The sequence below is a fragment of the Vicugna pacos genome, chromosome 33 (genome assembly GCF_048564905.1).
Source record: "Vicugna pacos chromosome 33, VicPac4, whole genome shotgun sequence".
In the NCBI taxonomy this organism is placed as follows: domain Eukaryota; kingdom Metazoa; phylum Chordata; class Mammalia; order Artiodactyla; family Camelidae; genus Vicugna; species Vicugna pacos.
This window is the reverse complement of record NC_133019.1, coordinates 1,794,133-1,817,357: the sequence shown is the minus strand read 5'-3', so window position 1 is coordinate 1,817,357 and position 23,225 is coordinate 1,794,133. Positions and strand designations below refer to the sequence as shown.

General features: G+C 56.1%; 1 protein-coding gene across 4 annotated transcripts in view; it reads left to right on the top strand.

Annotated features, from left to right (window-relative positions):
- NTM (neurotrimin) overlaps positions 1–23,225 on the top strand; it is an 820,981-nt gene that overhangs the window by 653,384 nt on the left and 144,372 nt on the right. For all 4 annotated transcript variants that reach the window (XM_072953798.1, XM_072953797.1, XM_072953796.1 and 1 more), the window contains one exon: positions 12,404–12,636. In XM_072953798.1, the coding sequence (XP_072809899.1) occupies positions 12,404–12,636 (233 nt within the window). The remainder of the gene's footprint in view (positions 1–12,403; positions 12,637–23,225) is intronic.

Sequence of the window (23,225 nt, the reverse complement as noted above, 5' to 3'; positions counted from 1 at the left end):
TCTCTTCTCCAGAGCAGGATCCGGGGCCCTGCGGATGGAGCCTCGGCGACTCTGACCTCCTGACAGATGGGAAGCCCGGAGCTCCCTGTAGCACGGTCCCCAGTGACACCCACGTGGCACAGTCCTGCCCTTTGCCCACCCCGCGATGACTTTCTATTTTGCTTTACGACCTGCAATCTGCTGTGTGTCCTGGTCAACGGTCTCTCCCCTTCCTGCTGCTGCCCTGCCTGGGACGCTTTTATGGGCATCGATTCCCTTCACTGCTTCCCCAGAGAGGCTTTTTCCTTGAGCCAGAGCGTCGTTCCCGCGGATTACAGGGTCTGCCACTCTGCTCTGCGATTTATTGTCATCCTGGGTTTTATTCTCCCTACACTTGCAGCCAAGCGTCATTCATTTCATTTTCTGGGGCGAGCAGGATGGAGGATGTTGCTATTAATAGGAGAAAGGAGGCCATCCCGGCAGGCTCGGTGATGTCTGAGTTGATGGGCTGCCGTTCCAGAGGCCGGCTCTGGCCCGAGCGCCACCCTTCTTCCCCGAAGTGACTGGACTGGGCCGGATGCTCGCCTGCGAAGTGACCCTCTGAGAGCTCGGCTCTTCCCGGGCCTTGCAGACACGTGGCCTTCTTGCATTTGGGCAAGCTCGCCCGAATGTCCTCCACTTGCCCCTGCTTGGGACCAGCACTTTGCACCAGGGAGGAGGCTGGACAGGGTTGTAGGTGGGATCCGAGGGGAGAGGGGCAGGCGAGACAGAGGTGGAGGGACACGTATGTCGCATGTGACATGCTGGGCCTGCTTACGATGGCTTTCCAGGTATCCCAGACACTAGTGTGTGTGCAGCCAATCGAAGCCGCTCTGTGGGCTGTCTTTACCTTCATAGGCATGTTGACCAATCATTCATCACAAATCCAACAGCAGAGCAATTCCTCAACAACGTCCTGCAGCTGATGAATGTCTTTTGGACCCGCAGACACGACGTTACAGCTCGCCTGTTGTCAGCCCTGCTTGCTCCCCCCGTGGTAGGATCTGGAAAGCACTCGGGGGCTGCCGACAGCAGAGGGGCAGAGGCTGCCCCTGCAGGACCGCCCTCAGCTCCTGCGGACGGGCCCCAGGCTGAGCGATGTTCATCTCCTTCATACGGAGCAGGAGCTGCAGAAACCCCTCCAGGGGTTACGGCTGTGGGTGCAGGAGTCCCCTGAGCCGAGCTGACTTGCCAGGAGATCACACAGACAGAGAGAGCTGGTGAGGCTAGCGGTGGCCGAGGACCGTGCCGGGAAGCTCCCCTCGTGATGGGCTGGTGTTGGCGGGCACAGAGGCTTCTCTTAATGACGTGCCCCAGGGAAAGTGCAGTTTGCCACAGCAGCACGTGGCGGGGCAGGGCGGGTGAGGCCGTGTCTACGCGGCCGTGTCTTCTAAAAGAGGAGTTTGGAGGTGTTCACAGAGGGACGTGGTATGCAAAACTCAGTGCGTGTCTAGAATGGGCAGTGTCGTGTGCATGATGCACGGGGCTGTGTGAGGAGCACTGCCACTTTGGGGTCTCTGGTGACACATTTAGAGCCTGTGTAGAGGGCAGTTTTCCAGCCTCTTGCACAAGCGTCGATCCAAGATGTTGGACTTGACCTCCAGGAAGATCAAAGGGGCAGCAAGCAGACCCCAGGGGCCTGAGTTCAAGCTTTGTGGTTTCTTAAGTGCCCGTGTGTATCAGAACCGCGGGAAGCGTGGCCCAGTCTCTCAGACCCCCTGGGTCCCTGTTCTCATTGTGAAGACAGGGAGACATTTTTGAAGATGGAGTTCCTTTCACGCAGACCTTGGGCGGGTTTCCATGCCGGCCTAGAAGCACAGCCAGCCCTGCAGCCACCTGCGGCCGCCCGCCTGCGCCCCCTCAGAGCCGCAGAAGGGAGACCTGCCAGGAAATGAGAACTGGACTTTCATTATCATTACCCTTCTTTCTCTTCAACCCAGGTGCCGCAGCTGCCTCCCTCCACCAGGCCTCCCAAATCGGGGTGTGTACCGCCCTGTAGACAGACAGGCAGGAAGAGCGTAAAGACGTGCTGGAGGCACCAGAAGTCAGCGGCCTCCTGCCCGGGGCCGAGCCAGCCAGGCCCGGCGGCAGCGGGCCTGCTTCCCCTGTCCTCTGCTCCGCTCCCTTTGCCCTGTTCCTCCCTTTTCCGGGCTTTTTCTGAGCAGTTTGGCTCAGGCTTCTTGTTGAGAGTGATCTTAGCTCCTGCAGGTAACTGTGTCGCCGCCCCCGTTCTCCTCGGATGCTCTGCTGATCACTGAACATTTTAAACAGGCTTTGATGAGGCTGAAACTACCGAAGAGCATCCTGGGCTTGATTAGAGGAAACCGATTCCAGAGACTGTTAGGATTCTAGGGGTGGGAGATGCGTTTTGGCACTAAAATTCTCAGAAGGAGAAAGGAGCCCAGGGTGGCCGAGAAGTGGGGGTCATCTGGCAGGCGGGACCACCTGCACCTGAAGTCAGGTGATTAGGGGACAGAAGCAAGGGCTCGGGGATGAGACGTGGTCAGCTCCGTCGAGGAGATGCGAGGAAACATGGCGTCGGGCGCAGAAACCACAGGATGGAGGAGCGTGGGTCCAGAATGTGTCTCCTGGGGAAGGAGGGGCTGCGGCACTCCCACCCTCGGACTTTCTGTGACTTTCCTGTTAATCACCGTCAGCGGAGCCATCCTGTTGCTGGTCTTACTCAACGCATTTAAATTCTAAGTAATATTACCTGATTCTCCTTGGAGGTGCAACTGAACATGCTCCTTTGCACTTGCACCCCTCTTTCTCTCGAGAATTTGCGTAAGAAGTGGAGGCGTGTTTGCACTGATTGCACTTTAGTAATTGAAGGTTTTGCCTTCGCAGTGTTGCTCCACATTCTAGTCTAACCTCCTAACCTTTCCCCTGTCTCTTCACCTCGCAAGGAGAGGGCCAGTGGAGGGCGTCAGATGGCCCTGCCCGTCGGAGAACGGCGCTCCGGCGGCAGGCCGGGAAGTCCCGCGGTGCCGAGGTCCCGCGGGGACCCTGTGTCTTGCACCAGTAAGGAAGCTGAGGGTCCGGGCGGTGAAGTGACTCACCTGCAATCACGCGTTCTGTAGGTCTAGGTCTGAGGTCAGAGACTTGCCTCTGCTTCCAGCTTTGGGTGTTTTTTGAATAATTTTTTTAGGCTTTGTTTTTGTTTTTTGAGGTGGGGAGGTAATTAGGCTTATTTATTTACTCTTAGAGGAGGTACTGGGGATTGAACCCAGGACCCCGGCACGTGCTCTACCACTGAGCCGTACCCTCCCCGCTCCAGCTTTGTTTCGATGTGTCCAGGAGGTAGAAGGGCTTGGCACGCTCTCATTCCTCAGGCAAGTTTGAGCTGCAGTTTTCTGGTTACTTAACAGCAGTGATGACTCTCATGATACGCCTGCCACGTCCTCCCTTCCTGCTTTGCGAGCTCTCGTGAGCTGAGCTGTGGCCTGGTGACACGGTGGGGACTGGGGGTGTGGCTCTGGGGCCACGTGTGCAGGCTTCTGGCTGCCCAGCGTGAGTCACCGGGGAGAGCGGCTGGAGAGGGGCCCGCGCTGGGGTTGCCCCTGAGGCCAGCAGGTGTCTCAGAGACGCCTGTTTTGGGATGGGCGCTGGTGTGGCGTGCCTTCACTTCCCGCCGCGGACATTTCCTGGTAATGGTGAGAAGGGCCAGGTCCGTGGTAGGTACGGCAGGTCGAAGAAAACGCATGGACCCCGCCTTCCCAGGCGCTGTATGGCCTGGTGAGTGAAGTGACGGGGTGCTCGGTGGGGGGCGTCCGTGCACCTGCCAGGTGGGAGGGGCCTTGAGCAGGAAGGTGCGTGTGGTGAGGAAGTGGGGAGAAGGGCAGTGTGTGACGTGATGGGCAGTCCCAGGAGGGCGACCCCGTTGAGGAAACTGTGAGAAACCCGCGATCACACGCCAGGACGCGGCTGCCGTGCGAGGCGACGGTCTGACGAGGCGGGGCGCCATGGTCCGATGTTCTGAAGTGTTGGAGCTCCATTCTGAAGGCTTCTGAACAAATGCATCTCAAAGGAGTTTGCCAGAAAAGTCCTTCCAGCAGGAGAGGAGGGTGGGGGCCAGGGTCGGTTAGGAGAGGTGGGTGCGGCCGGCCTTGCAGGTGAGGTCAGGCCAGGGTCTCCCACACCCACCCCACTGCCTGCACTCAGAAGTGGGTCACTGTGAGTGAGATTAGGGACACGCTGCTTGCTGAAGGCTCAAGGCCAGGGAGGAAGTCATGCAGAGAGAGAACCAGCTCTCCTCCAGCCCAGCGAGGACCCCTTTCTACAGAGACCGCGAGAAGCCCCGGGGGCTCCCGCAGAGGAGCTGGGTGATCATTTGCCAGTGTTGGTTGAAGAAAATGACCTCGGTCGGTCGGAGCGGCTGGTGTAGCTCCAGCTGAGAGAGGACTGACTATGACCCCTCCTCCTGCCCCTGCCCATCAGGGTGTGTCTGCTCTGTCTGCTGCCTGGGGACACGGCCAGAGGGGAGAACAGCCCTCTCTCAAGGGCTTCCTGCCTTCTCCTGGTTCCGGGCTGGGCATTGTGCCCTCAGCCTCAGGACTGCATCCATCTTTTCTGTGTCTGTCCCAGGTCTGTCACTGAATTGCCCATGCGGGCCCCCTGCTTTCTTTCACGTAAGCAGCTGTTGTCTTCTTTGTACGATAAGCCCCTAAAATACAGACAGCAAGGAACATGTTTTGTCCTGAGGAGCGAGGGCTGCACCTCCACGGGCAGAGAGGCAAGGCCAGTAAATGCTTCCGGTTGAGCGGGGTGATGCAGGCATGTATTTGGTTCCTGGGGAAATGATACAGAGGACGGGGGGCAACTGCATTTTCACACAGAAGATTGTCGACATGAACCCCTCCCTGTCCGCTGGAGTTCGTTGCCTCTTCCCTTGGTTGCTTACATTGACCCTTGGACCACCATAAGGACTGAGTGCGCAGACAGTGCCCCCGCCTTTGACACATATGAAAACTGAGTCACAGAAAGACCAGGGACCCAGGCTTGTCGCAGCAGACGAGATGATAAAACAAGGGCCCAGCCAGCTGGGCTCCAGGGAAGACGGGCGCAAAGCTCTGGGCATGGTCGCTGCTGCTCTTCAATGTGAGCGTGCAAACGCAGGGTCCATCTGACGCAATATACAAGGGATGGCAGCTTCCAGAGGGCAGAGACCTTGCTGAGGTCTGAGTGGTGCCCAGGGCGCTGTCAGCTGTCAGAATGCTCATTGCAGACCCTTCCTTAGATTCCACTCACCCCAGAAAACCCTGTTACTTTATCTCAGGTTGAGGAATCAGGAGAGGCAGGTTCCCACCCCCACTCTTTTTTTTTTTAATTGAAGTGCAGTCAGTTTAGAGCGGGCCATCTGAGGAGTGGTTAATAAAGTGGGTATTTGCAAAGGTGCAGGAAAAGCCACAAGGGTTAGTCAAGCCCCTGGGGCTGGCACAGGAGGGGACGGTAACACCTCCAGTCCTCGAGGAAGGGAAGGAGGCGGTCGCAGCTCCTACCTGGGTCAGAGGGCCACTGGCCAGGAGGGCGATCTTTGACAGGGACGTGGACAGCCTGTGGCAGCCCCTCCCTGGCCTCCTCCTCTCCATCCCATCTCCTGCCCCTGCCTCCTGTCAGCCGAGCCCAACGGGAAGCAGATGGGAAGCGGGAGGAGGGGGAGCCAGGTGACATGACCCATCCTGGTCAGTCTGCGGTGCATGGAGGGGACGTGGGCCTCATCTCTCCTAACTTTCCTCTCCTACCATAGCCCTTCCCTCTGTACAGCCCAGAGTTCCAACCCACTTCCGCTTCACAGCTCCCCTTTGTCATGCTGCTCCCTCTACCTGAAATGCTGTGCCCTGCTCTCTTCTATTTAGTAAGCTCCTTCCAACCTCAAAGGCCATCTTAACTCTCACAGGATCCAAATTGCCTTGAAGGTAACCAAGAGTCCTTGGAATAGAGAGACTCACATCATACACCTCCTGCCCCCCGTCCCCCAGAGCTCACCTGTTACAGGTGGATGGAGCGTGAACAGGCTGCTGTCAGTTCACACCAGGGTAACAGTGCGTCTGGTGAACATTCTTGGGGGATGAAAGAGACGTGCGAGGAGATGTATTTGGAGCACAAAATAATGTGTCACATTGGCTCCAATAGTTAAGTAGGAATTTGCCTCAGAAACACGAGGCTGCATACAGTAGACAGACGACAAAGACCTTCTGCACAGCAGAGGCCACTGCGTCCAGTGCCTTGTGATTCCCTGCGACGGGGAAGAATCTGTAAAGGAGAAACACGCACGTGTGACTGAATGACTAGGCTGCACACCAGAAGTTAACATTGTAAAGCAACTATACTTCATTTAAGAAAGAAGAAAAAGAAACAATAGGGAAGGCATTCCAAATGCCATGAGTCACTGAGTCCCAGTGGTGAGTGGGGTGCTCGGGTGACAGGGAGATGCAGTCCAGGAAACCACGGCACGCCTGCAGCACATGGGGTGGAGGTGACACGAGGCTTTGCCCATCAGGCCCTGGAGCCCAAGGTCAGAGGGCGGGTGGAGCCCCAGGTGAGCTTGCACTGACCTCCCAGCACCCTGGGCTCTCTCCCCGGGCAGCATTGGTCCCCACAGGGGCTCAAGAGTCCCTCAGCTGTGTGGGGGCTGTTTGGATACATGAGGGAGGGGATGGACGGAAAGAGGAGCCCCCGGGCCATCTGGCTCTGGTCACCGAAGGAGAGAGAGGCCCCATGGCCCTGCTTCACGCAGATCACCCAGGGCTGCTTCAGAGCCCTTCCGTTCCTGCCGCGTGGACATAACACCCCGTTACCGAATAAAGAAGTGGGCCCTGAGCTTCCAAAGGTGAAATGACTTCGTGAACGGCCCCACGCCTCCTTCCGCATTTGGGTTAGTACTGGGGTTTTGCTCAAATCAAGAGGGCGGGCCATTTATCTCAGAAAAAGCGCGGCCCCTTAACTCAGCAGTTTGCTTTGAGACGATGTCCGTTCATTCGACTCCTGTGGAAGAAAGGACGGGGGGCAGGTGTGACTCCCGGGAGCCGCCTCAGCGGGCCACGCCGCCAGGCCCTCTTGATTTGTCCCCAGGGTATTCAGAGGTGGAAGGCTCCTGTCCGCCGTCCACACTCCCGCAGAGCGGGGCGTGTGCGCAGGGAGGTGGAGCACTTCCTTCGCCATGGGCTCATGGCTTGCTCAAGACTTGCTGCTTTTCAGAGGCAGTGAGGGGGCCACGTGGTGGATGGGAGGCGGGGTTATCCGCTGTCTGGGGCCACGACAGTCCTCAGCCTCCAGGCCGGTGCATTTAAGAAGGACCAGGCCGGTACTGCTCCTCGTCTTCAGTGACCCATCTCTTTACTTCAGCTCGCTCTTTGTCTCTAGAAGGTGCCAAGCAGTTATGTTAGCTCTACTTTTCCTCCAGGTTCCAGGCTTCCCCTTCTCTCTCCGTCTCTCTTTCTCTTTTCCTCCCAAATCCAAGAGGAGCTCCAGGCCCCGTGTGCATGGTTTACCTCTGCAGCTCCCATCCTGCCCGAGCTTGAGCACTTTTTGCTGCTCCTCAAAGTATAAATGCTGCGCCGGTAATACAGCCCCCGCTCATCAGCAGGAGATGAAGGGCACGGGGTGGGGGCTGCGTTTTAGAGCTTCAGCATGATCAGTGCAGCTGCAGGACGTTTCAGGGCTGCCAGCTTCCTCCCGCATGCGCTGCGCTCAGGTGCCTGGCCTGGCATCGGTGCTGAGCCCGGTCCTCTTCTGCTCAGATGCGCACGAGGCTTCTCCTCATCAGTGAGGCTGCCTTGACGTTCCGTGCGGGTCAGACAGCCTACGGCCTGTGCTCAGATGGACCAGGCCTGTTCTCTGTGAGAAGAAGCTTCTCCGAGGAAAGGAGCAGGTGCAGGCAGACCCAGTCGGAGAAGGACGTGGGCAAACAAGCCCGTCCCACCTCGGTGCTCTCTCCCTGTCTGGATTCTGCCAGGATGTGGCAGGGGCCAGGCCGGGGCTGTCTGTGGGGGCCACACGCAGGAGGGGAGAGCCATGCAGAGAAATGCGGAAGGCTGATGGCCACAGGCTGGAGAGCTGGAGTGTGGAGGTAAGGGAGGGAGGGCGGTCACAGAGGCGGGAGGACAGGAGGCTCCGAGCTGAGAGATGTTTGGAGTCTGCGGAGTTCCAGGACTCTGTCCAGACGCCTTATGTGTGCAGAGGTCGTGCCTCTGGTCTTTGCATATGTGTCAGGAGGAGAGGGTGCTCAGGGAGGGTGTCCAGGCATCTCAAGAACTTCAGCGTTGGGCGGGGCCCCTTCGCCTCTCTGCCCGACCTGCCTCGTGCTGGCCTGTGACCATCTCCCCAGTGACAAGAGGCCACGTCTAGCGACACTTACCTGGATTAGTTGGGAAGGGTTGAGTTGGAACCAGTCACTCCCAGCTTATCATGTAGTTGACTCCTTTCCTGAGGGGGATGAAATACCATGAAATACGTGTGTTTTAGGAGTCATTTTAGGAGCCATTTTGGAGAACTGTATTAGGACTGAATTTCCCACCCACTCCTCTACCGACCCCACCAACCAGAGCATCCGCCCTGCAGGAGAGAACGGTTATGCTCATGTTCACTCTTTTTTTATACCTGGGAGAACCGTCTCTGTGTTGTGGTGGAGACTCGACAAATGAGACCGATAGATGGGGCGGCTATGAGGAGGTGGCAGGTGTTGGCTGCCAAGTCACCTTTGTGATTCATCTCTGCAGAAGCCATGTTCATTCCCCAGCGACTCTGCAAGACTGATATCCAGCAGTGACAGTTTGAACATCTAATCGTGACCTTGGATGTACCCAAAACCAGGGCGGAAGCACTGCCAGCTTTTCCGTGTAGTATATCACAGGGGCCGCATAACCGAGCTGAAATTGGCCGTGTTCAGAGCGTTAGTGCTTCTGCAAATGAACATCCTTGGCCCCCTAAGTGTGATGCACTGTGGTGAGACGGCTTCCGTTTCAGTCAATTTCCGATAATTAGATGCTCGCAGGGAAACCCAGGACAGTCCTCTCGTGTCTATCCGGAGGCTGTGAGGTGCCCCCATAGTGGACATCAGAAACAATTACTCAGGTAGTCTAGAGGTCGCTGATCAGCAACTCCTGCCCCAGCGCCACTCACCTGGTCTCTGGTCAGATTGCAGCTGCTGGAGGGAGAAACAGCCGGGACTTTGCTGCTGGCTTCCCAGAGCAGACTGGCTGCAAAAATGTGTGCTCCTGTATGATAGCGGAAGTGTTTCAAACGAGAGTCATTCCTAGAGCCCACGCGCTCTGCTGCTGGGACGTTTCTGGTGACACTTACTGTAGATAATTACTTATATTAGTGCTTCTCGAAATGCGGTCCCCAGACCAGGCAGTGGCCCAGCAATCTGTATTTTATCAGGGCTCACCGGTGGTTCTGGTGCACGTGGAATTTAAATGCTGTCGGGTCTTTTGGGAGGCGCTGGACGAGGACATCCAGGAACACTGGCTTTGCGAAAAAACAGACAAACGGAAGCAACTGAGATTGAATCGTGGTTCTGCCACTTAATGTATCAGCGTGACCTTAGGTCATTTGGGTATTTCTTAGACCAATGAACCTCATCTGTGAGTTGACAATAGTAAACGAAACCAACCTAGCGCCCAAGATGATAAAATATCTCTTATAATCGACTAGCACGGGACCTAGCATATAGTAATAGTGTTCAATAAACACGGACCAGGAGTGTGAATTTCGCCAATTCCTCCACTTGGATCCAAGCAAAATTCAGAGCAGAACTGCTCTGTGTTATCGAAATTCAGAGCAGAACTGCTCTGAATTTCGATAACACAAATGACATCCCAGGTACACTGCTAGCAAAGCAGGTGGTGCGATGTGTCGTTCTTAAGGGATTTCAAACCACTGTGGTTTGAATCCACATGTCAGTGAGTTTGTGTGAGAGGAAGAGCGTCAGGTCTGCAAGGGAGGCGGGTTGTTAGAGGAGGCGGGGCACCAGGGGAGGCGGGGTGTCAGAGGAGGCGGGGCATCAGAGGAGGCGGGGCACCAGAGGAGGTGGGTCATCTCAGGAGGCGGGGCATCTCAGGAGGCAGGGCATCAGGGGAGGCACAGTACAGGAAATGGAGTGCTTCCTCCATTTGCTGTACTTCCCTACCTTTTAGTCACTCTCCAGCATATTCAGGATGTGGTCATCACAGCCATCAGAAAGGCTTGGAGTTCACTCTAGACCAGCCCAGACTGCATGTGCAGCCTGGTTACCTGGAGATCTTATTAGAGTGCATGTTCCAATGCATGACGTATGAGGTCAGGCCTGAGCTGCTGGGTTTCACATAAGCTCCTAAGCGATGCTGACTTGCTGGTTTTCCAATCGCACTTTCACGTAAAGTAGTGTTTCTCCAACCCCAGTGTGTGTGTACCGCTCACCTCTAGATTCCCTCTAGATCCTAAGGAATGGTCTGGGGGGCCATCATCATTGACATCTCCTGGGAGCTTACTAAGAATGCAGACTCTCGGGCCGCACTCCAGACCTACCAAACCAGAATGTGCATTTCAGATAGATGTATAAGCATGGCCACAGTGTCTGTTCACAGGGGACCCTGCACTTGTTAAATGATCTGCTCTCACCATCTTGAAATTCATCATAATTCTTAAACAAAGGGCTCTGTGTTTGCATTTTTCACTGAAACCCCCAAACTGTGTAGCTGGTCCTGGGTACGTTGCTCTGTGCCAGCGTTGCTCTAACTTTGGTGTGTATCTGACCCAACTGGGATAGCTAGAAATGCACATTTTGCAGTTTTCAAGGCTCCTGAGTCAGTAGGACAAGAAAATCTGTAACAAACACCTCATGTGATTTTGATGCCTGGGGTCCCTGCCCGCTCGGAGAAATGCTCCCCAGACCATTTCCTCGTTAGGTCCCTCCTCATTTCTATCTTGTGTTGTCCAGAAAACGCAATCAATGGCGCAAAACGAGCTGGACACGGAGCAGAGGGGTTCTGGTTGAGCAGTTTTCCCCACAGGGGCTCTCAGCAGGCCTTCCCACCTGCGCCTGAGTGGCCCAGCAGTGATCCTGTGACATTTACACAAGTACAATCGGAAAGGATGCAGGCTCGGGAGATCTCATCTCGAGAGGGACCGCCTGGAGAGGCTGGCGGTTCTCGGGCCTTTTATGGTCACAGACAATTCTGAGAATTCAGCGGAAGCAACCGTCCCTCCCCACTGAAACATTCAGCCTTGCACATTCTGAGGGGCACCCAGGACTGGGAATTGGAACCTGGCTGAGAGGTCTGACCCCATCACTCCCTAGCTCTCCATCCTGGGGCAGGTCACCCTGGAGGCCTGGTCTCAAAGTAAGACCAGCTACCTCACCAATTTGCTGCGAGAATCAGACGAGACAGTGTGGATGCGAAAGTGCCTGCACCCTGCCGAAGGGCGGCACTGTGGTACCTGCCCTGCTGCGTTGCTACTTCCGGTATTGTGGTCAGGAGGAGGACACTGTGTTTGTGAATTTAGCCTGAGGCCACAGAACATACTTGGTGTAGCTGGAGGAGGGCATGAATGCAGACAGAGCTGACGAGGACTTGGCGAGAGGAGCTGGGAAATTTGAAAGCATAGGGAAAGAGAAGGGAGCTTCCACAATCTGGGGACTCCAGATGCAAAAAGAAAAGAAGGAAAATCTATTTTTACACGCGCAAATGGTTTTGAGATTTTGGAAAATGCCTTTAGTCTAGCAGCAACTGAGCGTTTCTGCCCCTGGGTATAGGGAAGAGAAATGGCACTGTGGCGGTCCATATTTAGTTTTTGACTTAACAAGCCTTCTGTTGGAATTCGCTATTCTGAGATGAGAAGAATAATGTTTAGTAGTTAAAATCTGGGCTTCTGATCTAGCACATAATATCTGGGTGACTTGGGAGAACCATTCAGTTTCTCTGTTCTTCAGTTCTTTTTACCAACAGAGCCTTCCCCATAGGGTTGTCGTAAGCACCGGGGAAGTGAGCAGACCCAGAGCACCTCGAAAGTGGTGTGGTTGTCATTGCCCGCATCATGGAAATCCCTGAGCAAGGGCAGGGCTGGTGGTGCCCCAGTGGCCCAGCCATTCTGGGGATGGTAGATGCCTGTAGGATGTACCTGGTGGACAGTTAGCACCGTCGAAGTGGTCCTGTGCTCAGGGGGTTTCAGAAGCACCGAGTCACTCAGGACCCGGAAGTCTGAGATACGTCCTGACCTCAGATGCTGGGTCCCAGGAGGAGCCGGCCTGGACAGGTCAACAGCAAGTGCATGCGTGCACACTGCGGGGCGGGGGGTGCGGACGAGGCGCGGGAGCCAGTCGTCCCAGCCGTGCCGAGAAGACCGCACCCTGCTGGCCCCCATTTCCTTGCCGCCCCTTGGCTTACCTGTCTGGTCCTCCTTTCAGGTGCTCCATTGACAACCGGGTCACCCGGGTGGCCTGGCTGAACCGCAGCACGATCCTCTACGCCGGGAACGACAAGTGGTGCCTGGACCCACGCGTGGTCCTCCTGAGCAACACCCAGACTCAGTACAGCATCGAGATCCAGAACGTGGACGTGTACGACGAGGGCCCGTACACCTGCTCCGTGCAGACGGACAACCACCCCAAGACCTCCCGGGTCCACCTCATCGTGCAAGGTAGGCGGGCCGTCGGCACTCTGGCTGCGGGCGCCTGACATGCCTGTTCTGTCCGGGTGGGACCGCTTCCGTGTGCTCGCTGTGCCTTTGGACGCTGACATCTCAAATCGCTTTCCCATTGAGTGGGACTAGATTTTTTTTTTTGCTTTCGTTCCAATAATATATTTGCTCAGAAAATTATCTTCTAATTATTGCTTTCCTTGGCTTTCTTCTCCTCTTAGGGTTTTTTTTTAGGTTCTATCCAGATCTAAGCCTGCTTTATTTTAAGACCAGCGTTTTAGCTCTGCGGGCACTATGCAGACACCATGCCCTCGCGCAGCCTTCAGAGCGAGCGGCACCAACCGCAGGTGCTCGGAACCCCTACCTGTTGTACCTTGATCCCAGCCACCTCCGTTCTTCTCGGCTCGCTCACGAGTCCTCCGTCTCCCAGCCCTGGGTCTCTAAGACCAACCCTTCTCCCCCGGGTCTGCTTCTCCAAGGTCTGGCTGCACCCCCTCCCCGCCCTCCTCCCGGGTCTCCCACTCCCAGCTTTTGAGGCCTGTGCGTCTGCTGTGTTTTTGCGTCTCTGGCTTCTGCTGTCTCCGGGTTCCCAGGAGCTGAGGATGAGGCTCATCTGCTCTCCGTAAGCAGATCAGGTGCTGGGGGTTCCGACAACACGGAACCACGTGGACAGACTCCTAGTCAGGGAGCAAGCGCTCGGAATCAGACTTGCCACTCGGGGGCTGGGGGACCTTGACCGGGCACTAACTGTGCCCCAAGGCTTCCTTCTGTGAAATGGGGTCAGTGCTGTGAGGGTCTGTGCTGAGGATGGTGCTTCGCTGTAACACACTCAGGAGAGGGCCAGGCACAGAGAGGTGCTATTTAAGTATGAGCTGCTGCTTTCAATACTGTTATCTCTAAACATCACTTTCAGTGGACCAGACACTTCATTTTATTACTTCAGATGGTGACGGCCCCAAGCAGTAGAGCGGGGTCCTCTGCTGGTGTTCCTCTCTCCCTCCTTCAGCCCCCCTCCTCCAGCTCAGTGGCAGGTCCAGGGCGAGAAGTCCCTCCCCTGGAGTCTCCTTGCGCCGCCCCTTGTGTCCGGCCCCGAGGAGGAAGGGGTGGAGCTGCTGGAGGGCAGGCGAGAGGAAGAAGGAGCAGGAAGGTGCTCCGGAAGGAAGAACACAGACCGCCCGGAGAATCAAGGGGGGAGCAGGGAGGAGACAGGAGGCAGTGGGGCTTGGGGCCCGGGTGCAGGCTGCGCCGAGGGAGGCAGGTGGGCAGCGAGGAGCAGAGGGCAGGCTGGAAGCAGGGCAGGGGGTGAGGCCGCCGGGGCCTCTGAGCCCCTCGTGCCGCGTGGCAAAGCCTGGTCACGCCCAGTTATTTTTACTTTATGTCCCCTTCCTCTTTCTTTCCGAAAAGAAGTGGTGATGACTTTCTCCTCTTGTTGGTTCCACACAGGAGTGTTTGTCAAACTGCTGGGAACAGACAGCCTTTTTTTTTTAAAGGAAACGGAATTGCACGGGACGTATTAGAGTGTGTTACGAACGGGAGAACAGGGGTGCTCCCTGAGAGTCTCTCGGTGTGTGAGCCTTTCTGACGTGAAGTACGCTTTTCACTGGGGATACTTGGCCAGAGAAAGTCTAAGGATCGCTGTCCGGCGAGGAAGTTTGACGGGTGCCCCTGTGGCACCATTTCTGCAGCACCAGGGGGCATGAAGCCGTGCCCAACCCCACCCCCGCTCCCCATCACCGCCTTCCCAGGAAGGCACACTTACTGTTGGGAGCAGAATATCTGACAATGACAAAGAGACTGAGGACTCCACGATGTCACAGACACGTGTTTTAGGAAGCAGGACCTTTATGGAATTAGAAAACGGAAGCGTGAAAAACACTGAAACCGCCTTGAAAGCAAGGATCATGGTTTTGTCACTTTTTTCCCTTAAGCCTCCCTCCCCCTCCACACCCGCTCCCGGCCCGAGCACCAGGAGAGTGCCTTGTACAAAGTGTCCATGTAACAGATGCTTATTGAAGCAAATGGCTGGAACTATCGCCCCAAGGCGTCACACGGGCCCAGGGAGGGCAGGCTGTGTCGGTGGGAGTGGGGAGGCGGGGGGCTGGGGACAGGTCTGCATCAATCTCCGCTCATGTCCACCCTAATGAAAGGTGTCTGGTTCCCAGCCAGGTGCTTGCACCTGGGGCTTGGCGAGGCGGCCTCCAAGCTGACGCCCACCTCAAGTATCGGAATCCCATCTTGGGCTAATTTTCTCATACTGATGGGCGTATCGATCTGGAAACAAGCCGGCCTGAAAAAGGCTCTGGTCTTGTCTGCAGATTCGGCCCCAGCTAATCCGTGGTCAATATGCCTGGACTGGGCATTATCGACACTTGAATGAATAGAGGACCGTGGTTTCTCAGAGCCAACCTGTCCCTCCCCTTAAAAGCAATCAGACAAATGAAAGAGAGCCAGGCTCCCCTGGTTCTGTGTTGGAGAGAGGATACATCACCACCCAGGATTAATAAAAGAAATATATTTATCCTGGGATCGTTTATTGTACCGAACGAAAGCCCTAACTCCCCCCACAGAAGCCAGCTGGGTTCTGTTGGAGTTGCGAGTCAGCCCTCTGCAGAGCGGTGTTAGGATGAAAGTCAGACACGGGCACTTTTCACAATGGTATTAGAATCATTAAATATACACACGCACACACACAACAGCAGCACCAGAGAGGAACCACAGTGCTGTCTCTGCCCACCAGTACGTGCGTCTGTATGCACGCGGTCAGCTTCGTGGATGAGTAGACACACACAGAAGGACGCGCTGGTGGCTTCCCAGTATCACGCAAGCTGTTGAGGCCTGGAATTCTGTGCGTCTCCCCCCTTTACTGTCAAATACCCGCAGCCCAGCTGGTTCTCTGTACTGGGTTTTCCCTGCGCTGTGTTCACGTTTAACTCCTGCCCACAGCCCTGCAGCCATCCTCGCATCTGTCTGATTCAAGCACCAGGGCCCTCAGCCCTCTGTGCCTGCCCCCATCCCTGCACAGATCATCCCCAGGAAGCGGCTGGGGCCCCTGGGACCCTGGCCAGGCACTGAGCACATGCAGACGATGCTTTAGTTCCCACCGTGTGGAGAAGATGGACCCGTGTAGCGTTTGGGGACCCAAGTCCCCCTCAGGGCTTCAGCTTCTGGGAGTGTAGCTGCCAGCGAAGTCCCTCCTGGCAGCCCGCCTCCCCAGACTCCTGGGTCCTCTCACCCCCTGGTGCTGACCAGACATTCTCATGGGTTCGGAAACCAAACATGCAGAGACCGGGGGCCCGCTCGTCCGGGAGCCGCACTCCCGGGGGCTCTGGTCCGGGCGCTGCTGTGTCCCCCGCTCGGGCTCAGGCCGAGGGCTGCGGCGTCCTCGGTCCGGGTTCCCAGGGCTTCAGCTGCTTCTGCGCCTTCAGCCCCGCCCGCTCTCAGCGCGGCCTTTCACTGCTGCCAAGTCGTAGATCTGTGCTTGGTCCGCCAGGATATTTTTAAAATCTGCTGAAAACACATCTCCTCATAGTAAAGGAAAAAGAGGAAATGCTCGCTTCCTTTTTTTTTTTTTTTTTTGTGAGTCCATCTCTCCTTTCCTCACTGTTGCTGCTGGATTGTGTTCTCCCTGTGGTTTTGTTGTTGTTGTTGTTGTTGTAGTTCGTTTGTTTTTTTAAGGAAGATAGCTCTGGGGCTGCCTAAAGCCTCCTAAACCTTTCTCATGCTGGTCGGGGCGGGGTGGTTTCCAAAGGCCCCGGCAGGGCCGGTGCAGTGGTGGAGTGTGGATGGGGGTCAGGCCAGCCCGGGCTGCAGAGAGAGCCCCTGCAGCAGGCAGCAGTGGGGTTGGGGGAGCAGCTATGATGTGGAGCCTGGAGGGCAGCAGGCAGAGGAGTGGGTGCATGTGAGGCCCCAGAGACCGCAGCTGCAGGGCCCGCGATGTAAGACCAGCCTGCAGAAAAAGGTGATGGCGCTTCTGATCTGCACTGTCCGGGGTCAGGGCTGCAGGCAGAGCCCAGGCAGTCCTGTGGGGCGGGGCTCCGAGGCCGGTCAGGAGCCCTGGGCAGCCTTGTGGGGAGAGTGGTCCTGGAGCTCATGTGGGAGGGGGCTGGGGGAAGGCAGCTGGGTGGGAGGGACAGGGAAGCTGCGCTAAGGAGCTATTCACCACAATGGTGACTACTTTAAATTTAAATTAGCCAAAGCCAAATAAAATGTAAAGTTGACACCTTCGGTCACACGAGCCACATTTCAGGTGCGTCAACAGCCACATGTGACCAGTGGCTCCTGTACTGGACGGAGCAGGTAGAAAGCCCCACCATCCCAGAACCTTCTGCTGGGCAGCACGTGCTGAACGAGAATGGGCTTCACTGACTTGAAAGGTGGCTGTGGTGTAGGAAGGAAGGTGGAATTCCGGAGAGACAATGGGAACAGGAAAAGACGGTGCTGTTTTAGACAAGGGAGATTTGTTGAAAGTGATGGAGACCTGGAGCTCCTCTGTCAGCTGGACAGAGACGGAAGTCGGAAGTCTGAAGGAGGGTCCCACGGAGCAGAGACAGAACCTGGGGACGACACGGTGTGGGCGTGGGGGCGGGGCGCCCCCAGGACCTTAGGAGTCTGGCCTGGGAGCCCTGGGGGAGGCTGGCCCTCTCTCATCTCAAGCGCCCGGTGGGGAAGCCTCGTGCAGCAGCAGAGGGGCAGGGGGTGAGATGCTGGGACTCCTTGATTTTAAGATGCCTTGAATTCTCGACTGAAAATGAGTTCGTGAAAAGTAAGGAGTACCACCCACCCCTGGGTTGGCACGCCCACTGAGGCAGCCAGAACGTACTCTCTTAGACCAGAGTGAGGGAGAGCCATCTGTGATTGATTAAAATTTGAGTCCAGCGGTTTTCACCTCTGACCTCGGGGCGCCACGCGTCATGAGTGTAATGAGTAAGACGCTGCTCCTCCAGGCCAGCTGTGCACCCTAACCCTTTTCCTCCCTGGGTGCTGCTGCCAAGCCAAGCTTCTCGGGACGTGGAAAGGGCGGTAGCCCTGTCTCCATTGCTCCCTAGAAGAAGCCGCGTCCTGGACAGCAGAGTGGACAATGACGCTTTGCGGGACGGAACTGTCTGCCGGATCCAGGGCAGCGTGGCGACGTCTCGGAAGCCCTAACTGTACCTGTAAAGGGCCTTATGTTTGGAGCGGGAAGCTGCCCTGGTGTCTGGGGACCAGCGGGGTGAGTTCTCCTCCCAGCGCAGGAACCCGCTGGGCAGGCCTGGAGCTGGACCTGCCAGGCTTGAATCTCACTTAGAGACACATTTGCATGATAGAGAACGGTAGGATACAGTGCTTAGGAAAATGGCGAGTTCGTGTCATAATAATCGTAATAATAAAAGCTTTTGGCCTTTATCAGTTTTCTAGGCCCTATCTAGGTCTCTCTTTTGTCTCTGGAGCATCTAATCACCCCCTCCCTTTTGTTTGGTGTAAATGAGTTTTCCTCTTTCTTCCTGGGCAGAATTAATCTGAAAACCCCTGCTATTGTGTGATAGTTAATTACCTGCCTTTGGGAGTCGAACCGCTGGGAAGCTCCCCTGAAAGGGGGACCCGCTGAGGTCTCTGGAAGAAGACAGGAGTGAGAGGACAGAGCCGGGCCACCGTGGTCCCGTCCCTGAGTTAGCGGGACCCCGCAGAGAAAGGCGAGGTCAGGGAACAGCCGGTGCAGGTGGGCGGGCGGGCGACTCGCACAGACCCTCTCCTCTGCCTTGTATCCTCTTCCTGTTCAGACCCCTCCTCACCTGCCTGATGTGCATAACCACGATGCTTTCCAATCCTGAATAATTAATTGACCTTGTCAAGCCAAACTCATTGTTAAGATTAAGAGAACAGGAACAATGACTTTTAATTTCCAGACACCTACGCCCCTCAGCCCCTCCCCACCCACTCGAACCTGCACAAAAGGAAATCTGAAAACCCACAGATTAGCAAGAATAATGTCTCTAATCCTCACCCTGGAAGCAAGGACGCCTGTCTCTGCAGCCGCGTCACCTCGAAAGCAGCCGCCCCCGCGCCCCGCGAGGCCCCCGTGGAGCTGAGGAAGCCTCGGCGCCGCCGTCTCGCTTCCAACGGGGCTGCGTCCCGCTGAGCCTGCGGCCAGGAAGCGTCACCGTCCAGCTCTGAGTCCACGGAGTCACCTTCTGAGCACACCTGCCTGCACCAGGGGCCAGCGGCCCTGTGTGACAGGAGGTCACACTTGCCATCCCCGACCGCTTTCCAAACGGCCGAGCCTTTTCCCACCCCGCTCAAGAAATGGGTGAAATCGCTCATCCAGTCTGATTGTGAGACGGCGCCTCTGTCTTCAGCAGGACCTTCAAAAAGTCAGGAAATTAAATTCCACTCCCAAATTAAAGTGTTCCTCAAAGCCCCCGGAGAATGCCAAGGGAGGGGGCGTTTTACCTGAAATTGATTCACAGAATTGAAACAGCAACAAACGAGGCGACTCAGCTTTACCTGCCGAGGTTTTTAATTTATGATGCAGTTACTGGCAGTGGAGGGGCGCAGACTCTTGGTGGGCTTACTCAGTTTCAGTCAACCCCCTGGAAAGGCATCCATCTGCTTCGCCAACCAGGGGAGAGCCTTCTAGACTGAAGACGTCTGAGAAAGGCTCTGTAGTGAAGGTTGTGCAGCTTTAGTAACGGCACGTTCTGCGCCTTCTGGCACTGCTGGGGAGGGTCCTCGTGTCTCCCGGGCACTCGGGAAAGCTCAGCGTCCGTGTCCTGGTGCCTCCCGGTCCACTCAGTAGGCAGACAGCAGGTCCCCCTGCCCAAGCCCTCCGCACCGCTCACGGCTCTAAGGAGGCAGAAAGTCCGGAGACCGTACTGCTTCCCAGGGAAGGCGGGAGTCAGTCAGAACCCCTCCAGGGGAGCAGTTAGAGCCCCCGAGGGAAGGCCTTTAAGCAGCTACAGAGTTCTCAGCCCTTACCTGGCCCTCCCCAGGGGGTCCGCGGTGCCTCAGAGTCTGATGCAGGAGGATTAAGGAAAGGGGGCTCTGATTCCTCCTGGATCTCGTGAGTCCTGCAGCCTCCTAATAGGACGTGCCGTCCGCTTCCACTGGGGACAGGGCAGACGTCGGCCTGGGAGCGCAGTGCTTCCTCCTGCATCCCTTCAGACTCCTGCCGCCGGTCAGAGGCTCCCTGTGGTTTACTCGAATTGGACTTGAAGCAGAGACTCTTAATGAAGGACTTGTGAGGTATCGTTATGGTTTCGGTACCCGTGGGATCCCAGCCGTCCTAGAATATGTCCAAAAGAATCCTCGTTACCGTGTCCCTAAAGGTTTCAGTAGGTCGTGCCTGTGGGGTGTGTACAAAGCAACGCCCGGGACAACGTCATTGCTTTGAAGGCCCTGCCTGTGGCGGACGGCTCGGAAGCATCTGGAACCTCTCTTGTCTTCTTGCTGCAGTTGAGGTGCCTGGCTTCTCAGGGCGTGGGGAGGAGAGGTGACTAAGCCTCTTAGTTCGTCTGTCATCCAGTGGAGGATTGACAGCTGTCAGCTTTCAGTTCCATTTAACGGTATTTTGGAGCCAGGCACGGGGGACACAAATGTTCAAAGAGCTTTCCTGCCCTGCGACTAGGACGCTTCTACGTAGAAATGCCGTGAATACACCGGAAGGGAAGGAGGGGGTTTACCTGCGCGCTTCGGCAAGAGTACAAAGTTGCATTTCTCCAGGGTCTTCGGTGGCGAGCAGAATTTCTCAGAGCTCCAGAGAGAAGCATCCTGGGCAGGTGCAATGGCACGCACCACCCTGGAAAGTCCAAAAATGTGTGACACATAGGAGGAAGAGTGAGGACCGTAAGGGGTCCCGGGGTAGGCTTCTGGGGTGAAGCCACGGGTCGTGTGGCCAGAAGGGTGGGCTGCGTCTAGGATGCGATGCCCTGTGTGTCCGGGAAGGAGCTCAGTGATCAACAGAAGGATTCGTGTCCGTGGTTCTTCTAGGTTTTCTACAAGAACCTCACTTCTCTGCCTCCAGGAGCGTTGTGTTCAGTTGTTTTGGCAAAGGCCAGATATCCAGAAGCCTCTCAGTGGAATGAAATGGCAGCTGCCAGGGGCAGCGAACCTTGGGAGGAAGAGAGAAGCATCGGAAGGGAAGAGTAGCGCCAAACCCAGCTGGTCCAGTGTCCCTCCCTGGCATGTCCAGGTGCAAAGGAGAAAGACTCAAAGACTCTGCTGCCGTCGGGTCAGCACGTAAAGCACTGAAACGTGAGTCCTCTGATTGCAGCCGCACTGAGGACGCGCTCCCCGCTGCGTGGTTACGGCGTTTTCCTCTGCACACCAGCAAACTGACACGTGACACGGGCTTCGCTCTGTCGTGGCGGTGACTGTCCCAGAGCGTGAGGATGCCGCCAAGGGTAAATGGGAGCCCCGCCCACCACCGCCACCCACGTCCTCACTGGTACCTGGGAGCCACGTTCAGATGGGGGGACGCGGTGTTGCAGGTGTCTCCAGGCCAGCTTGGGCTGGATGCTGTCCCCCGCTGGAGGATGTCTTAAGATTTATATTCCTGTTGAAAGTCTTCTGTGATAATTTAGTGTCTGAGGTTGGCATGAAATCTAACTGGCTCCTGCTGGAGTCCGGCTCAGTGGTGAGAGGCTCCCGGAGATGTGGGAGCATGATGTTTTTCTTTCCAGAGATCTTCATTTCATGTTATTTGAGAAAAAAATTTATGGATTTAAAATTAGGGCAGTTTAATTTGGTGGCATGTTTTCTTTATGTCTCAATTATATATTCATGTCTTTGTGGTAAACTCAGCTGGTGGGGGGATTAAGAATTCAAAATAGAGGATTTCCACTTGGCAAATAGTGCTTTCCGTGGTGATTAATTGAGAGTCTGCACAATGAACCCGGCGTTGGCCCCGTTGGGGATTAAATAGCTCAGCAGAGACAAGTAAGATTTCAGGATCCAGGAGTTGTGGATTCCAGTCTGAATCTAGACATCAGTACCTGGAAAAACGACCTACCTCTTTGATCTATCTCAGATCAGATGTGCTTTGTAGAAGTGTTTTGATGTCTCACACAATCTGATTTGGAGAGAGGTACCAACAGAAGGGAGCCACCACTACCTGTGAACGCCCCTCATTAGTGCACGGAGGCGTCCCGGCTCTGCCTGCCTCTGTCTGACGGTGGCTCCCTAAGCAGCCCCGATCCTCTGTGCCAAGGGTGCAGACGCGTCCCGCTGCAGAGCTGGGTCCCCCTTCCACAGAGCCCGTCTGGATCGCAGCCCCTCCCCATCCTGGGTCCCTCGTTTGCCATCTGTGCGCCTGGGTCCTGGCCTCCTCCCCTGGAGACGCTCCCCTCTCTCGCCGTCATCCCCTCTGCTCTTCCTCTCCCACTGAGCTTGCTTCGTGGCGCCTTCTTTGCTGCCGACCCTGGGCTGCAGAAAGGGGCGCTGGTGCCAATGAAGCCCCTCCCTCAAGGACCCACGCTAGTCATGACCTTTCTTGCCACCTCAGATTGGGGATCAGAAAAATTGCCTTTCCTTTTCCTCTTTCACTGAGGCCCAGACCGCCATGTGCCGAGTGCTGAAACACCAGTAGGAATAGATACAAAGTGGGTGACAGTGTCCTTAGGGTGAACACCTAATGCGGCTGGGACAGCGCCGTTCACGAGAACCCCAGGATGGGGGCAGATGCTCCTGCCAGCTGGGGAGCAGGGCCAAGCCCGGGAAGGCCCAGCAAACAGAGGTCTCTTGAAAGTGATGGTCTGACGTTGTAGCTCCCAGTTGTCAAAACGAAAGCAAAACAACTGGTCTGCCCACACCCACTCCGCTCCCCACCACCCACCGCTCTCCACTCGCGGCCGGAGCGGTCCTCCCAAGCCTGAAACTGTCGGGACCGAGGGCTGCCCCTCACCCGAGGGGAGCCGGCTCCGGCCCGAGGGCGGCACGTCCTGGGACGCGCCCCTGTCCCTGTTCTCACGTCATTTTATTTCGCTGGTCTTGTTCATTCCAGCCATGGAGATGGCCCTCTGCCTTGCGTTCTTCCCTCTTTTCTCTCTGTTAACCCCACTTATCCTTCAAACACTAACTCAAATGCCACGTGCTGGGGGATGCTGCCTCAGACCCGCCAGTCCTGGATTAACCCCTCCCCACCTCCCCAAGGACCGAGGGCCGCGCAGGCCTCTGTGCTCCTCGCCAGGGTGACAGTTCAATGTGTGTTTGTGATTAGCGGGTGATGTGGGTTTTCCCAGGAGGCTGTGGGGCCTGCCCGCTCTCCCTTCCTGTCCCCGGTGCCTGCAACGTCACAGGGGCCCACAGGCTACTTGTTGGCTTAAAATGGGCCCATAAAGCTGCTTTTTTAAGCCATTAAGCAAAATGCTTCATTGTGTGTCGAGACTGGCTGTGACAGGCTAAATCGTGGCCACCCAGAGATACCAGGTCCTGATTTTTGGAAATGGTGAACGTTACCCTATATGGTGACGTCTTGGCAGATGTGATTAAGATTTGACGTGAGGAGATGGTCATGAGTTAACCAGCGGGGGCACAAAGTGCACTTACATACGTTCTTAGAAGACGGAGGCTGGGGATTTGATACAGACACACAGGAGAAGCCAAGTGACGCTGGAACA